The sequence below is a fragment of the Hemiscyllium ocellatum genome, chromosome 10, assembly GCF_020745735.1.
Source record: "Hemiscyllium ocellatum isolate sHemOce1 chromosome 10, sHemOce1.pat.X.cur, whole genome shotgun sequence".
In the NCBI taxonomy this organism is placed as follows: domain Eukaryota; kingdom Metazoa; phylum Chordata; class Chondrichthyes; order Orectolobiformes; family Hemiscylliidae; genus Hemiscyllium; species Hemiscyllium ocellatum.
Genome location: NC_083410.1, coordinates 64,480,263 through 64,499,169, shown reverse-complemented (window position 1 = coordinate 64,499,169; position 18,907 = coordinate 64,480,263). Strand labels below are relative to the sequence as shown.

The 18,907-nt window shown below is 42.0% G+C and overlaps 1 protein-coding gene across 6 annotated transcripts in view; it reads right to left on the bottom strand.

The window, feature by feature from the left end:
- Positions 1 to 18,907, bottom strand: part of sanbr (SANT and BTB domain regulator of CSR) — a 286,180-nt gene that overhangs the window by 85,127 nt on the left and 182,146 nt on the right. For all 6 annotated transcript variants that reach the window (XM_060830959.1, XM_060830958.1, XM_060830957.1 and 3 more), the window contains one exon: positions 13,041 to 13,193. In XM_060830959.1, coding sequence (XP_060686942.1) covers positions 13,041 to 13,193 — 153 coding nt within the window. The remainder of the gene's footprint in view (positions 1 to 13,040; positions 13,194 to 18,907) is intronic.

The following is an 18,907-nucleotide window of genomic DNA, read 5'->3' as shown; positions in this document are numbered from 1 at the left end:
GTCTGGAAACTTAATATTCACGGTTATAACACCTTCTGAGGATTAGGAAGGACACAAAAGGGTGGGTGGCAGGATTACTGAACAATCGAGCACAGCGTGATCACAGAAGAATATCCAGAGGGTTGTGTTATAATAGATGCAATAAAGACATAATATATTCTTGGTGAGCATTACAGGCCATCAAGCTGTTGTGAAGAGTAAAACAGAAAGATATGCCAGAAAAAAAGCAACATTATGCAATCTTAACTAACCAAATACACGATGGAATAAAAGTCATACATGTAGTCATAGCGTATTCCACTTTTTAAGAATGCATCCAAAAGTGTTTCCTTGACCAGCATGAAGCAAAGCATTATTAGATTAGATTACTTACAGTGTGGAAACAGGCCCTTCGGCCCAACAAGTCCACACCGACCCGCCGAAGTGAAACCCACCCATACCCCTACCCTTGCATCTGCCCCTTACCTAACACTACGGGCAATTTAGCATGGCCAATTCACCTGACCCGCACATTTTTGGACCCGCATTGTTCTGAGAAATATTGATGAGTAAATAACTGATCTGTAAATATTAGAAAATGTTGGGAAATAGTGAACACAACATGGTTAGGATAAGAAAGAAGAAAAAAAAATAATGGACAGGGAAAGAAAAGTTCAACAAGATGAGAATAGATTTGGTCCAAATTAATTAGGAAGAAAAGTTGTTGTGGTTCTGTTCGCCGAGCTGGGAGTTTTTGTTGCAAATGTTTCGTCCCCTTTCTAGGTGACATCTTCAGTGCTTGGGAGCCTCCTGAGGCTCCCAAGCACTGAAGATGTCACTTAGAAAGGGGACGAAACGTTTGCAACAAAAACACCCAGCTCGGCGAACAGAACCACAACAACGAGCACCCGAGCTACAAATCTTCTCACAAACTAGGAAGAAAAGTTAGCAAAAAGGTTGAAAGATCAGATCAGTAAGCTACCTTCAAGGAAGAAATGTACAAAATAAGGTTAAAAGGAGGGCATTGATTTATAGAGGTTTAATATACAATGGATAAATAGACATTAAAATAAAAATGAATATTATTGGTACCAACTTTATAGTTGCTTTTTTCAGTTCATGAAAATGTTAACAGGGAGATGAAAAGAGAGAGATCAGAAGGGAAGCAAGAAAATATTAATAATATTAGAAGTAGAACTTCTGAAAACATCTAATAAAGTGAAAGACTAAAAAGTGCATGGAACCATTTCAAAGTGAAAGAGCAAGTCTGACTGCAGAGAATGAAAGTATTGAGAAAATGTTTGTTTATTTAACAAACAGCAATTTTGAATATTTAGATATGTCACAGAAGGATGCAGAACTATGGTTAGACACAAAAGCTGCATATTCATGTACCCATCTAGATGTCTTTTAAATATTGTAATTGTACCACCCTCCACCATTTCCTCCAGCAACTTACTCCATACACGCACCACCCTTTGCTGAAAAAGCCCTTTACTTCCCTTTTAAATTTTTCACCTCTCACCCTCAACCTATGCCCTCTAGTTCTGGACTTGCCCGACCCAGGGAAAAGACCTCGTCTATTTACACTATCCATGCCCCTCATGATTTTACAAATCTCCATAAGGTCACCCCTCAGCCTCCGACAATCCAGGGAAAACAGCCCCAGTCAATTCATCCCCTACCTATAGCTCAAACTCTCCAACTGTAACAACATCCTTGTCAATCGTTTCTGAACCCTTTCAAGTTCAACAACATCCTTCCTATAACAGGGAGACCAGAATTGCACACAATATTCCAATTAGTTTGACAAGATACAAGAATATACATTCAACAGCAAAAATAGTGAAAAATGTATACAAAATATTACTATAGGAATATTGGGCCATGTTTTGTTAAAATTATTGCAAGGTTAGTGGCCACACTGGTATTAGCACAAAAATTGTGCAAGACCTCAGGTGAGAAACAAACAGTCACACAATTAAAAGCCAAGATTGAAAAATTAGTTTTAGCTTCATTGATCTCCTTTTTCCTTTGCAAGACATTTTGCTGTTAATATCACCATTGATACAGTCACAAAAATTAAATTCACAAATTGAATTTTGGATTAAAATAGTAAAGTGGAAGAATGTAACAGTCATGTGACCTGTTCAGAATTTTGCCCAACATGAATCTTGGGCAGTTTAGTTGTTACAGGATACAGAAATGGGCCCTAGTCGTCTTACTGAGAAATTACTTTGCTGATAATTGATAGATTTTGGGCACAATTTCATAAGAGACTGTAGTGATGAGAGAAAAGTCAGCTAGGTAGAGTATCAGTCCCTTGATTGGACCAAGTTAATAGTCCCAATCAAGAAGTCCTAGCTGACACAGGAGGGTTGGGGCTGTGTTCACTCCAGGAGCTGGCTCATCTAGCTAGGTCAGTGTGAATTGCATATAAAGGGTGATTTAGTGACAGGATATCGTCCTTCATGGAGTTACTTCAGGGATCACTGGTGAGCTTGCAGGTGGGTGGAGAAACAGTGACCATTAAATTCCTCAAATAGTCTTTCCAGCAGCGCCCAAACTCCTCACCATTTAATGGTGAGAAGGGAAAGCCTAGACCAACTCACCTTTCCTTGCCCTAATTGGTCAGTTAATGACCACTTAAAATCTGTTTCACACACAACCTTAATCTTTCCCACAAAGAGATGGCAGGATCTAGCAGCAGGGAAGAAGGCCAGAAAGTGTTGCAATAGTAGTATCCCTATCTGAGTCAGGAAGACCAGGCTCAAATCCCACCTGCTCCAGTGGTTTATAATAACGTCTCTGAACAGGTTGATTTGGAAAATATCTTTGACCAGAAAGTGTGGGTGATTCGGTGATAGGGAACAATAAAACAGTTGTGTCATAGTACTTCTGGATATAAAAAGTGACTCCCGTCTCAGAAGCCATTTTTATTTAATTCCCTCCCACTTTCATAAGCCATCCCTTGTTATTGCTGCACTGTTCTTGGTAGATTGTGCTTGATAATTGGCATTTTATTTAGTGACATGGATGACTTATTCAAGGTACATTATTCAAAGGACCAGACAGAGACCTTTCTCAGGCTTCAGGCAGAAAAGAGGGAACAGTACCTCTATCAATGGCCTCCTTTTAGCATATGGTGCTACTTCATTTGGTTTGTTCTCATGGGTGCTCCCTGCTCCTTGGCATTTTTAATAACATCCCCATTTTTGTCCACACACAGGCCTCAGGTCCCAGCCGAGATCCCCATAGTTACTTGTTTCTTGACTCTGGAAATCAGTCTTCAGAAACTGCTTGCTGTCCCATTCCTGTTGACCACAATTTCTGGTGCTGCTGGGACTACAGAACTGCTATCCAATCAGATTGACCGGCAGCTCTCAGAATTCCCATCTTCAACAACTGATGTCATGTGGAAAATTAAATTATAATATCATAGAGCACGGAAACAGACCAGGTTCAATGAGTCCATGCCAAACATAATCCCAACCTAAACTAGTCACGCCTGCCTACAATTTTTCAATCTTGGTTTTCCATGGTTTATCTGTTTCTCACCTGAGATCTTACACAATTTACATGTTAATAACAGTGTAGCCACTAACTTTACAATTATTTTAACAAAATATGGCCCAATATTTCTATAATAGTATTTGGTATAAATTATTCATTGGATTTTTGCTCTTGAATGTATATTTTTGTCTCTTGTGAAACGAGTTGCTTTGCTCCAAACCTGTCTTATTCATGTACTTATGCAAATGTCTTTTAAATGTTGTAATTGTACCCACATCCACCACTTGCTCAGGAAGTTCATTCCACATGCGAACCACCCTCTAAAACATTTGCCCCACATATCTTTTTTTAAAAATTTTTCTCCTTTCACCTTGAAAACGTGCCTGCTAGTCTTGAAATCCTCATCTTAGGGTAAAGGCAACAATCATGAACTCTGTCTATACTTCTCATTATTTTATCAACCTCTATAAGATTGCCTTTCAACCTCCTATGCTCCAGTGAATAAAGTCCCAGTATATCCAGCCTTTCTTTATAACTGAAACCTTCCATACCTCACAACATCCTGGTAAATCTCTTCTGAACCTTCTCCAGCTTAGATGCCTCACCAATGTCTTGTCCAACCTCAACATGACTTCCCAATTCCCTATACCTGTACTCAAAGGACTAAGCAATGAAGGCAAGCTTGCCAAACACCTTTTTAACTATCCTGTTCATATGTGATGCAAACTTCAATGTTGTAGAGCAGCCAATATCAGCATCAATGCAATCTCCAACAACTCATCAAGTACTGGACCTAGATATTGCAGAATCATGTGACATAATTTTCCAATCTTGGGCTTGGTGTGATGCCAGAGAACTGGAACATTTTAAATACTGGTCGTTCTGCTGTAACGCATGTTTCGTTAATGCAAATTCGCTATAGTGCGATTGACGAATTGGGACACAGTTTCTAAACCACCAACTTTTAAAATGGATACTGCTTATAATGTGATTCTGGCACCATTAGTTTAAATGGTGCTGCTATTACACGATTTTCGTAAACATGGAATTGCATGAGAATGGAACTACTGCGTTACATATCACAGAACCGATTGTATTACACACTTGTTCCTGCAAAGAGCCAGAAAAGACACGATGGGTTGAAATGCCTCATTCCGTCCTGTAACTATTCCATGATTTGATGATTAGTCTGAAGTTTCAACTTCCGGGTATTTAAACAGGCTTTAACAATAACTTGTGTATTTAATTTTATTTCACTGTTCCTTATTCATTCAATATTTCTCTCATTCAATCTTTTCTCCCCTCTTTTAGTGTCTGATTTGCCCCTGAATTTAACAACTTGATCTTTTACTTTCCTTTTAGTTTTTCCACTGCTTATTTCATAACCCTAAACTCTGATTGGTTAAGGATACACACGTTTATTGTTCACTGAGAACCGTGGTGCCTAGTTTCCCTGCACCATTATCATTTACACTTCCAGCAACTTTGCAGACATATTTGGCAGGTATTAGGGAAGATTTAATCAACAGCATCTTAAAATTACCAACAGTTCTAATTGACTTCAGACAAATAAAAATTATGTAAAGAGGTCAACAACATAATCTGAATGCAGCTTTCCATGCTGGAAAAAGCATTAGTGTGGGCATTCTGATTGCATTTGAAGAATCAAAATTGACTCTGGCTTGATATCACTCAGCTCTCTTAGTAGACTAGAGACTTTATTTGCAAACTTAGATTCTGTGGGTCCATTCAATGTATTCACTCATCACTTACTGAAATACAACTGCAAGATACTCAGCACTAACCTTAATAAAGATCCAAGCACCAAGAATGCAGGTAAGACAATGTAGAATAATTTCTGCCATTGTAAACTCAAGTACTGCAGATGTCTTTTCAATTAGTTTTGTTTTTGATCAGGAGTATTACTGGCAAGGTCATTGTTTGTTGCTCTTCCCATATTTCTATTGAAAATGTTGTACTCAGCCAGAGGACAGAGTTTGGAAACTTGGGAATGGAGTTACTTACCATAGAATTTCCAGCCTTTGACTCTTTTCACAGTATTGACGTAGCTGGTCAATGGTGAGTTATAGGATGCCGATCCTGGGGGAAATCCGCAATGCTACTGCCATTGTATGTTAGGGGGAGGTAGTGAGATTGTTTTGTTGCAGATCATTACCTTGATCCTACTTGGTTTGAATTTCACTTGTTACTTACATCATCCAAATAGAGGAAGGGCAGAGGACTTTTGCAGCCTGGTCTGGGGGCTAACTGGTAGCCTAACTAATCCTTGCAGTTTCTTGGGATATATCCTTATCAGCACTGTCCCTCAACCAATCCTAGTGCATATTGGAGTTTCCTGTAGCAGAACTTTTCTGCACCTCTGTCTGCGTGGGTTTCCTCCGGGTGCTCCGGTTTCCTCCCACAGTCCAAAAATGTGCAGGTTAGGTGAATTGGCCACGCTAAATTGCCTAGTAGGGTTAGGTTAAGGGGTAAATGTAGGGGAATGGGTCTGGGTGGGTTGTGCCTCGGCGGGTCGGTGTGGGCTTGTTGGGCCGAAGAGCCTGTTTCCACACTAAGTAATGTAAAGCTGCCACATATACTTGGAGAAACTGAGGACTACAGATGCTAGAGATTAGAGTCAAAATTGAGAGGCTGGAAAAGCACAGGCAGTAAAGCAGCATCTGAGGAACAGGAGAGTTCATGTTTCAAGCATAAGCTCTCCGTCAGAAATGGGGAGAGGGCAAGGGGGCTAAGAGATAAATGTGATGGGGTGAGGTCTAGGGAAAGGTAGTTAAGAATGTAATAGGTAGATAGATGAAGGTGGGGGCTGATGGTGACAGCTCGGAGTGGAGGATGGAGTGGAAGGTGTTGAGGATGGTCTGTGAGATGATAGCTTGGTGAGGGGAGGTGAGGTTGTGGCCGAGGGGGCAGGAGGTGTTACAGGGTTGGCACCTAGTTTCAGCAGTGTACAGGTCAGTGTGCCAAACTACCACTGTGCTCCCCCTTGTCAGCTGGTTAATGGTGAAGTTGGGGTTGGAGCAGAGGAATTGGAGAGAGTTGGACAGGTTGAGACTGTCAATATTGCGGCATTTGCCATAACGAAGGCCTCTAAACCCTCAGTTTCTTCCTCTCCCACTAACCCAATCAGTACACTTCCACCACCAGCACACTCATCCGATTGCCTGAAGTGGTCCTCACCCTCAACAATTTCTCCTTCGAATCCTCCCACTTCCTTCACACCAAAGGAGTAGCCATGGGCACCCTCATTGACCCCAGCTATGCCTGCCTCTTCGTTGGGTATGAGGAACAGTCCATCTTCCGCAGTCATGCCAGCACCATTCTCCACCTTTTCCTCCGCCACATTGATGACTGTAATCACGCCACCTTGTGCTCCCACGATGGGTTGAACAGTTTGTCAACTTCACAAACATCTTCCACCCTGACGTCAAGTTCACCTGGACCATCTTGGACACCACCCTCCCGTTCCTGGACCTCTCCGTCTCCATTTCTGGCGATTGACTCAACATGGACATCTACTTCAAACCCGACTCCCACAGCTACCTGGATTACACCTCCTCCCACCTACCTCCTGTAAAAATGCCATCCCTTACTACCAATTCATCCGTCTCTGCCACAACTGGTCCCAGGAGAGTCAATTCAACTCCAGAACATCACAGATGGCTTCCTACTTCAAGGACTACAACTTCCCTTCCCACGTGATCAATAATGTTCTTCAGTGCATCTCCTCCACTTCTTGCACTCCATCCTTGAACCCCACCATTCCAAACACAACAAGAGTAGAAACCCCCTGCTCCTCACTTTTCACCCCATCATAGAACATAGAACATAGGACAATACAGCACAGAACAGGCCCTTCGGCCCACGATGTTGTGCCGAACATCTATCCTAGATTAAGCACCCATCCATGTACCTATCCAATTGCCGCTTAAAGGTAGCCAATGATTCTGATTCTACCACTCCCACAGGCAGCGCATTCCATGCCCCCACCACTCTCTGGGTAAAGAACCCACCCCGACATCTCCCCTATACCTTCCACCCTTCACCTTAAATTCATGTCCCCTTGTAACACTCTGTTGTACCCGGGGAAAAAGTTTCTGACTGTCTACTCTATCTATTCCTCTGATCATCTTATAAACCTCTATCAAGTCACCCCTCATCCTTCGCCGTTCCAACGAGAAAAGGCCGAGAACTCTCAACCTATCCTCGTACGACCTATTCTCCATTCCAGGCAACATCCTGGTAAATCTTCTCTGCACCCTCTCCAAAGCTTCCACATCTTTCCTAAAGTGAGGCGACCAGAACTGCACACAGTACTCCAAATGTGGCCTAACCAAAGTCCTGTACAGCTGCAACATCACTTCACGACTCTTGAATTCAATCCCTCTGCTAATGAACGCTAATACACCATAGGCCTTCTTACAAGCTCTATCCACCTGAGTGGCAACTTTCAAAGATCTATGTACATAGTCAGGTGAAGGAAGAGAGGGATCTTGGGGTCTAAGAACTCTACCGTTAACCCTGTATTCCGCATTCTTATTTGTTCTTCCAAAATGGACAACCTCACACTTGGCAGGGTTGAACTCCATCTGCCACTCCTCAGCCCAGCTCTGCATCATATCTAAGTCCCTTTGCAGCCGACAACAGCCCTCCTCACTGTCCACAACTCCACCAATCTTCGTATCATCTGCAAATTTACTGACCCACCCTTCGACTCCCTCATCCAAGTCATTAATAAAAATTACAAACAGCAGAGGACCCAGAACTGATCCCTGCGGAACTCCACTTGTAACTGGGCTCCAGGCTGAATATTTACCATCTACCACCACTCTCTGACTTTGACCGGTTAGCCAGTTTTCTATCCAATTTCACTCTATCCCATGCCTCCTGACTTTCCGCATAAGCCTACCATGGGGAACCTTATCAAATGCCTTACTAAAATCCATGTACACTACATCCACTGCTCTACCCTCATCCACATGCTTGGTCACCTCCTCAAAGAATTCAATAAGAATTCAATAAGACTTGTAAGGCAAGACCTACCCTTCACAAATCCGTGCTGGCTGTCCCTAATCAAGCAGTGTCTTTCCAGATACTCGTAAATCCTATCCCTCAGTACCCTTTCCATTACTTTGTCTACCACAGAAGTAAGACTAACTGGCTTGTAATTCCCGGGGTTATCCCTATTCCCTTTTTTGAACAGGGGCACAACATTCGCTACTCTCCAGTCCCCTGGTACCACCCCCGTTGACAGTGAAGACGAAAAGATCATTGCCAATGGTACTGCAATTTCCTCTCTTGCTTCCCACATAATCCTAGGATATATCCCGTCAGGCCCGGGGGACTTGTCTATCCTCAAGTTGTTCAAAATGTCCAACACATCTTCCTTCCTAACAAGTATCTCTTCTAGCTTACCAGTCCGTTTCACACTCTCCTCTTCAACAATACGGTCCCTCTCGTTCGTAAATACTGAAGAAAAGTACTCATTCAAGACCTCTCCTATCTCTTCCGACTCAATATACAATCTCCCACTACTGTCCTTGATCGGACCTACCCTCGTTCTTGTCATTCTCATGTTTCTCACATACGCATAAAATGCCTTGGGGTTATCCTTGATCCTATCCGCCAAGGATTTTTCATGCCCTCTCTTAGCTCTCCTAATCCCTTTCTTCAGGTCCCTTCTGGCTATCCTGTATCCCTCCACTGCTCTGTCTGAACCCTGTTTCCTCAACCTTATGTAAGCCTCCTTCTTCCTCTTTACTAGACATTCAACCTCCCTCGTCAACCAAGGCTCCCTCACACGACCATTTCTTTCCTGCCTGATAGGTACATACATATCAAGGACACGTCGTATCTGCTCCTTGAAAAAGTTCCACATTTCCACCACATCCTTCCCTGACAGCCTATGCTCCCAACGTATGCTCCTCAAATCCTGTCTTACAGCATCGTAATTTCCCTTCCCCCAATTGTAAAATCTACCCTGTTGTGCGTACCTATCTCTCTCCATAACCAAGGTGAAAGTCACAGAATTGTGGTCACCATCACCAAAATGTTCACCCACTAACAAGCCCATCACTTGTCCCGGTTCATTACCGAGTACCAAATCCAATATGGCCTCCCCTCTGGTTGGACAATCTACATACTGAGTTAGAAAAGCTTCCTGGACACACTGCACAAACACCGCCCCATCCAATCTACTTGATCCAAACTCCAGAGACAACGCATCATCTTCTGTCATTTCCGCCACCAACAGTCGGACCCCACCACCATTTGACTCTCCATGCCTTTTAGCATTCGGCAGAGACCATTCCCTCTGCAACTCCCCCGTTAGATCCACGTGCCCCCACCAACCCACCCTCTACTTCCAGCATCTTCCCTTGCCACCCCAGGATGTGTAAAACCTGTGCCCACACCTCTCCCTTCACCTCCATTGAAGGCCTCAAAGGATCCTTCCACATTTGGCAGAGATTTTTCTGCACATCCAAACACCTCATCAACTGTGTCTGCTGCACTTGATGTGATCTCCTCTACATTGGGGAGACAGGATGCCAAGTCACAGAACGTTTCAGAGAACATCTCTAGTACACATGCACCGAACAACTCCACCACCCTGTGGCCAACCACTTCAACTCCCCCTTCCCCTCGACCAAAGACATGCAATTCCTGGGCACCCTCCAGTGCCAAATCCTAGCCACCTGACAAGAGGAAGAACGCCTCATCTTTTGCCTTGGGACCCTCTAACCTTGACTCAATGTCGATTTCACCAGTTTCCTCATCTTCCCTCCCCCCATCTTATCCCAGGTCCAACCCTCCAATTGGGCACTGCCCTCTTGAACTGTCCATCTTCCTTCCCACCTATCCGCTCTGACCTATCACCATCACCCCTACACTCCATCTACTTATTGTGTTCGAGCTACCTTGCCCTCAGTCCCATCCTCCCCCCATTTATCTCTCAGCCCCCTTGGGCTTCCCCTCACATTTCTGATGAAGAGTTTATACTCAAAGCGTCAACTCACGTACTCCTCAGATACTGTCTGACTGGCTGTGTTTTTCTGGCACCACATTTTGCCACATATACTAGTCTTTCCCCCAGATATACAGCCTACTGACTAGAAAATATCTGCTGACCCCAATTCTATGCTTGACTCTAAGGTACATACACAGTGCTACCAGTGTCTGAGCTTGTAGCTACTATTATGAAGACATTTCATGTTTGATATTTCTCGGAAGATTAAATTTTGAGGGACTTATTTCAGATTTTGTGAAAATGCCTGCAATGGTTTCTTTGAAAGAAGTCATTGAAATTTCCCTGTGAACACTGGAACCGTTTTTTAAAAACAAGACTTCTGTAAATGACGCAACTGGTGCTAAATGTATGCTTCACTGTAGACACCTATTGTGGTTCTTTTGGAACACTAATAGGCTTGGAGATGTGCTTTTCTTTAATCTAGCTAAATTGGATGGAGGCCTGCTGAGAAAAAGCAGAATTGAAGGGGAGCTTGTTAAGAATGATTTGCTAACTGATCTCTCATTTCTGAGAACAAAATCTTTTTTATGTGTTCACAGTGAAATCTATTTATTCTTTAGAAAATATGTTTGTAGAAATGTGTTTGCATTTCCTGCCCATATTTACTGACTAGAACACATCAATCAAAGCAACAGACATTCCTGATGAAGGGCTTTTGCCCTAAACGTCAATTTTCCTGCTCTTCGGATGTTGCCTGACCTGCTATGCTTTTCCAGCACCACTCTAATCTTGAGTCTAATTTCCTGCATCTGCAGTACCCACATCTGCCTAGCAATATTCTATGTTTCATCCTTCAAGCTTAACCCAGTGGCTTTTCAGAAAGCCAAATCTCTCAGAGAAATCAGTATTTTCTCTTGTCTTGAAGGGAGACAGAGTGTGTTTGTGTGCGTATGTATGGGGGATATTTATGACCACTGTGTAAGTTGTAGTAATTGGTTTTGATAATAATCCTTTTGGTGTGTTTAAGAAACCTGGTTAATGGATCCTGTTGTTTAAAATGCTACATAAAATATTTAATTGATCATCTTGATAAGTAGAAAAAGTATTTTTTATTTTATATTATGACTCATTATGTAGTTGGACTAGTGGAAAGATGCAGTCCTCTAATGTCAACTGTAACGCTATCTGCGTCAGGTCAAGTGATGAAACCTCTTCATAACTGCTGTGCATGCTGTTGCTCTCTCTTCTCCTCCAGGGAGTGCTGGTGTGGCTGAAAGGTGGCAGCTACTAAATGCTTGAAAGCAGGAATTCAGAAAAGAAAGGTTGGGTGAGGCGAGAGGCAAAGGTCCATGGTCACACCACCTGCAGCTTACTCATCATACCAGATAGCAGGATGAGGGTGAGCTGAGAGTTCAACAGTGGTACCGCCATTTTGAATGTTCTCAACAAAATCAGATGCCATGGGGTTTGTCATAGCCAAACTAATAATGCAGAAAACCATTACCTCCATAGAGCTCAGGAGGTGGAAACATTCTTGGCTCCCACTGGCTCTGCTTTGCTCTCTTTCTTTGTGTGCCACCTGCAAGAGAGGGCAGAAGGTCAATAATTGTGATGCACTGTATTCAGGTGATATGGCTATCACAATTGAATAGCTGGAGGTGGATGGAAGCAGTGATAGCTGGTTTGATACTGGCTTTATTGAAATGTGTAAGGGTGAGATGAAGTATCTGGATGTTCAACATGAGTTCTGAGTGTCAAGGACTGCTAAAGGGTGAATGATATAAGTGTTGGGTATTGATCACCTTTAGATGCTGGTGGTGTGGTGAGAGGAGATGTCAAGTGGAGACATACGTGCTGACCTTGACCATTAATGTTGTTAGACATCTTGTGGAATGACAAACTCTTGGCCCCAGACTGAGAATGGAGCTAGCTGGCCACCTGTTCCAACCCCTTCAGAGGGTGGTCCTCGAGAGCTCTTTATCCTGCAGAAACAACCATAGTGTCCTCCTCAAATCTATTCTAATGTCTAAGGATTTCAGCAGCACATTCATATACCTGGAAGCCCTCTCTCTTCCCAAGCGTTCCATTTTTCTTTCTTAGAACTGCAGAAATAGCATCCAGCAGCGGCCCAGCTCAGTAAATGCAGTTCTCTTTTAAGAGAAACAGAATACCCTTAAAATGAGCCAAGCTAGCTGCAGCAATTGCTATGTTCTTATGCTGCTTGGCCCTTGTTGAGTGCTCAGACAGCTAGCAGTACAGGCCCCGTTCAGACCAACATTACAATTAAATAAATGAGCCTCTCTCTCCATGGAAACAGGTCCAAATAGGTTGCAGATAGTGACCCATGGAACTGCCACAGACCAATTTCTAATCCTACATTTCTTGCAAAAACAGGATGGAGTACAAATTGAAAACAGGTTTAAATACAAGGAGACTAGAACTACAGCTGCCAACACAGGCGATCTAACCTCCTGCTGGGCTGTGAACATCTCCGGCTTAATATATTTCTAGTATTGCATGAATAGTATATATCTAACTTTTTGTCTACTTTTTTCATACTTACAGTATTTGTTTGAAGAGGATCAAATCGTAGGACTTTCTGCTTACAGCAAGGATAGTATCCAATTCCTGGAGTGGTCAACTGATTGTTTATCGAAGGATACATCACTTGTTCTGGGTGATACTGGCAGTGGGAGAGTTCAGTGCATTGGAAAACCTGAAACAAATTGAAATGGTAGCAATAGCAATATCAATTTTAATTTTTTCTATCACACGGATTTGAAAAATAACCTTTGGAGATTGGTTATTTTGGTTTCACACATTCGCTCATCATTTTAATTTACTTCAATTGTAATTTCATAGTGAATTAATTAATATATTAAACAGACTTGTTTTAGTAAAAGACTAATTAAATATAAATCAGGAAGTGTAAGCAAATGTTGAGGCTGAGTCAATTATATCTATATTTTCTGGAATTTAAACTGAATACAATACTCCACAATGCAGCCTCACCAATGTCCTGTATAACTGCAACATAACTCCCCAGCTTCTATACTCCATGCCCTGACTGATGAAGGCCACTGTGCCAAAAGCCTTCTTCACTGCCTTGTCTACCCATGACTCCACTTTTAGAGAACTGTGAACCTGAACTCCTAGGTCCCTCTGTTCCACTACATTCCTTAAAACCCTACCATTCACCATGAAGCTCCTACCTTGATTTGACTTTCCAAAATGCAAGACCTTACACTTGTCTATATTAAACTCCATATGCCATTTTTCTGTCCACTTCTCCAGCTGATCAAAATTCTGCTGCAATTTCTGATAACCTTCGTCACTATGATACTGCCTATTTTAGTGTTATCTGCAACTTTACAAATCATGCCTTGTACATTCTCATCCAAATCAATGATATCGATTGCAATGGGCCCAGCACTGACTCGAGGCACACCACGAGTCACAGGCCTCCTGTCCAACAAGCTTCCTCTCACTATAACCCTCTGCTCCCTACCATTAAGCCAACTGTGTATACAGTTTGCCAGCTCTCTCTGCATTCCATGTAATCTAACCATACAGGGCACCCTACCATGTCAAAACTTATCAAAGGCCTTACTCAAATCCATACAGACTATGTCTAATGCCCTGTTCTCCTCATCAAAAAAAAGCTAACAAATTTGTGAGGCATGATCTCCCATGCACAAAGCCATGCTGACTACTCCTAATCAAACCCTGTCTTTACAAATGCATGTACAGCTTATCCCTCAGAATCTCTTCAAGTAATGTACCTACCACAGATGTTGGGCTTACTGGTCTACAGTGTTTTATTTTTGCAGCACTTCTTGAATAAGGGCACAATATTCACTATTCTCTACGTGAGTCTTCCAAGACCTCATCATTACATCAGCCAGGGGCCCCATAATTTCTTCTCTAGCCTCTTGCAAGGTTCTTGGATATATCTGGTCAGGACCAAGAGATCCTTCATACATTCTAATATGTACAACACGTCCTCTACTGTGAAATGAGACATCTCTCCCCAAGATATCACCACTAACTTCCCCAAATTACCAAGTTTTCATGTCTTTCTTCATGGTAAACACAGAGGAGAACTATTCATTGAAGATCTAGCCCATCCCCTGTGGTTCCATACATACAGGCCCACTTTTGTCCTTGATTCTATTCACTCTTATTAATTCTTTTCCTTTTAATATACTTAAGGAATCTCATTGGATTCATCCCCTAATCTTCTCAGCCAAAGCTGTCTTGTGTCCCCTTTTTACCTTCCTGATTTCCTTCTTCAGTAAACTCCTATATCCCCTATATACCTCCAGGGATTCCCTTAATTCCAACTGCCTTTACTGGACCCATTTTTTCTGGTCAAAGCCTCATATTCTCCTGTCATTCAGGATTCCCTCCCCCGCCAACATTGTCCTTCACCCTCTCCTGAACATAAAAACCGTTAATTCTAGCTATCTTATAAAGGCCTTCTACTTGTCAGACGTCCCTTTGCCTGCAAACAAACCACTTCAATCAATCTCTGCAAGCTCCTGTCTAATTCCATCAACATTCACCTTTTCTCCCAATTTAGGACTTGAACCTGTGAACCAGTTTTGTCCCTCTCCAATAGTATTTTAAAATTAAGAGAACTATTGTCACTGATTCCAAAGTGCTCCTCACTGTCACCTCAGTCACTTGTCCGGCCCTATTTTCTATGATTAGGTCAAGTTTTGCCCCTTCCTGAGGAGGACCTTCTATATACTACTTGAGGAAACTTTCCTGAACACACTTAACTAATTCCACCCCATCTAAGCCCTTAATGCTATTGCAGTCCCAGTCCCAAAATTAAAATCCCCTACTATGACAACCTTATTACTCCCCAGTCTCCCTGCATATTTGTTTCTCTAATTCCCATTGACTATTTGGGAGCCTATCCTCTTATTATTTCTTAGTTCCACCCACAAAGCCTCACAGGATGATTTCTCAGTTGTTTTACCTCTGACTACTACTGTTATACTCTCCTTAATCGAAACTGCAACTGTCCCTCCTCTCTTTTCTCCACCTGTCCCACCTAAGTACCTGTATCCAGGCACATTAAACAGCCAGTCCTGTCCCTCCCTTAGCTTTGTTTCTATAATGACTATAATATCTCAGTCTCACATACCTACACACGCACTGAGTTCATCAGCCTTACCTGTCAGCCCTCTTGCATTGAAATAGATGCAATTTAATCCAATTTAATCCAACAGATATTCCTCACTCGCTGTCATATTCCAGCCTGACCTGTCTCTTCAACTTGCTATTTCTGATTACTGTATCTGCGTCCAACCTGGCACTTGCCCCCTTGCTGTTCAGGATCCTTCCCCCCACCCCCCCACCACCACCCTTATAGCACTAGCAAAAATGCCTGCCAGGATATTGGTCCCACTCCAGTTCAGGTGCAACCCGTCCATCTTGAACAGGTCACCTCTGCCCCAGAAAATATCTCAATGATCTAAGAATCCGAATCCGAACTCTTCAGTCATGCATTTATCTGGCATATCCTCCTGTTCTTACCCCTAACAGCACACAACACTGGAAGTAATCCAGAAATCACCAACGTTGAGGTCCTGGTTTTTAATGTTTTTCTTAGCTCTCTACAATCACTCAACAGGACCTCATCCTTATTTATAATATATAATAAAATCTCTGAAGAGGTTGATTTGAAAAATAGATTAAATTTTAAAATCTGCTTTCGCTAACAATAAAAGTAGGTTGAAGGAGTGTTTAGTTGGATTTGTCTGGTCTTTTGCAGACTACAACATTGCTGCCCCTGACTGGTGAATCTAGAAAAAAGGGAAGCAGTCTCAAGATAAGGAAACAATAGTTTACTACTGGAATGAGAAGAAACTTCTTCACATAAAGGAATGTGAATCTTTGGACATTGTTACCCAGGGTTTATAGAAGTGCCATCACTGAATACTTTGAACTCTGAGACAGACCAATTTTAGGTCCCTCAGTGAATCAAGAAATATTGGAATTGGGCTAAAAGGTAGAGCTGAAACTACAAATTCAGCTACATTTACACTGAACAGCAGAGCAAATTTGATCAGTTGTATGGTCTACGTCTGCTCGTATTACTTATTCAAATCCCATCGCACAAGAATATAAATGTATTCATGCTTAATGATGAGTGCAAAGTTTCTAGGAATTCTCTGATTGTCCATTGTTTGGCTTATCCTATTACATCAACCAGCCACTAAATGCCACAACCAGCTATCTTTAGTAGCTATACAAACAGATGACAAGAACCACAAATTTGACTCTGACAACACAACAATAATTGGGCAAGCCAAACAGAGGAGAAGCAGAGAATTCCTAGAATCTTAGCACTCATCCACAGACTCAGAATTTGACCTAGACCCAACATACTGACCACTGCAACGAACAAAAGGAAGCAGTGGGAACAAAACCTAATAAAATCCAACGGACTCAGGTCAGCAACATTTCACAGGAGGCCCCACAGCACTGACGATGTCAGAGAGGGGGCAAAACGTCTGCAAACCAAATTCCCAGCTCGTGAACATATCCACAACAACTGACACCCAAGCTACAAATCTTTATACAAACCTCAAGTAATACGTTATCTTGTTTAGTATTTCAATTGAGTTAAAGTTATGACAATTTTTCTTTTATATTTTCATTGTGTGATAAGAATAAAGTGTGTGTTGATTAAAATTTACGGTGGATCAATCATATCACATCTAGAACACAGAACATCACACTTGCCTTTAAACAGATGTAAAAGTTAGGGTCTAGGTTATCGCCTTACTATATTGGGTAGGGCAGGAGAGGACATCATCTGTGGAGAGAGCTGGTCTGATCCATAATAGTTTCTCTCTCCACTGATGCTGCCAAATTTCCTGAGTTTCTCCAACACTTTCAGTTTTTATTTCAGCATTTCCCATCTGCAGTACTTTGCTTTTATTTGGCAGTTTTTTGGGTTTCTTTTTCGTGTTTGTGTTTCCTGTTGTTCAATAAAAAATAACATTTTCAACTGTTTGAGGGCTTTCCAACTTTGGAGTGCTTCCACACTGAATAATAACAACAGGATACTATACTATGCTCGACAGAAGGGAGAAAGTAGGACTTCCTTAAACAGGATTCTAGCATGATCTGATTCTAAGGATGCACAGCTTGTGTAGCTCAATTCTTATCACTGCAATTACAATGACAGCCAGACGGGTGATGATATAAAGTAGCAACACATATAAAAATGTATGCTTCTATTTCCAACGTACTGTGAAAGGTTATTTATGGCTGGCAAAATTTGACTTGCTGCAGAGTTGAGCTTTTAGTTTAGTGCTAGTGGCAGAAATCCCTGAAGGTCCTGTGGTTTGAGTATTTTCACTACTGCTGAGCCCACAATAGTGACAGTGCAATGCCACAGAGGTGGATATGTACACAAGTTGAGCAAGAGAATTGCTCAAGAGAATCCCTTCATGGAACTCTGAAATTGAGACTTAGCTGATTTTTATTAAAATTCAGGCTCTGCTCCAGTTTAATTCAAAAGAGTTGCATTGCCTGGACACACTGTTTTCTTCTGCAAAGCACCAGTCCCTGTATTTGAACATATGTTCAGGAATATACATTTGATGGATCATGTACGTGGTACAAGGTAGAATGTGGGAAGCCAGCCAGGAGTGCATTAGAATACTTAAGTCCGAAAGAATCAAAGACACCACTGGAGGGTTTCAGCAGTAGAGGAGCTGATACAGGGCAATGTCAGGCATTGTTGCACAGCTAAGAGAACAAGGTCTTGTGATGCACAAATGTGGTTTAAAACACAATTTGGATTCAGATATAGCATCAAAGTTGCAAACTTCTGTATCAGCTTCAGATAGTTGACAGGAAAGGGAATGCAGACTGTAGCAGAGGAGTTGATTTCATGTTGTGGTTGGAAGACAATGGATTCAGTATTCTCAATATTTAACTGGAGGAAATTTCTGACAATTTAAAGTCAATAGATTAAGAGAGGTGGTGGTGAGGTAAAGTTGGCTGTCATCAGAGGACATCTGGAAAATGAAGTGTTTTTGAATGATGTCACTGAGGGCAGTATGAGTAAGTAATAGAAAGGGGACCAAGAATTAGGTCACGCAATCATATAGTACAGAAGAGGCTGTTCAGTCAATCAATATGCCAAAAATATATCAATTTCCAAAAATATTCTAATTGTCAGACTTTCTCGCACTATGCTCATAGCCTTGAATGTTAAGAAACTCGAAGTGCTCATTCAAATATTTTTTCAATGTTGTGAGGTTTCCAGCCTCAACTATGCTCCCAGGCAGTGCATTCTAGATACCCAATACCCTCTGGGTGAAAACTACTTTTACTCAAATGTCCACTAAAACTCCCACCTTCCACTTTATAATTATGCTCCCTTGTTATTGTTCCTTCGAC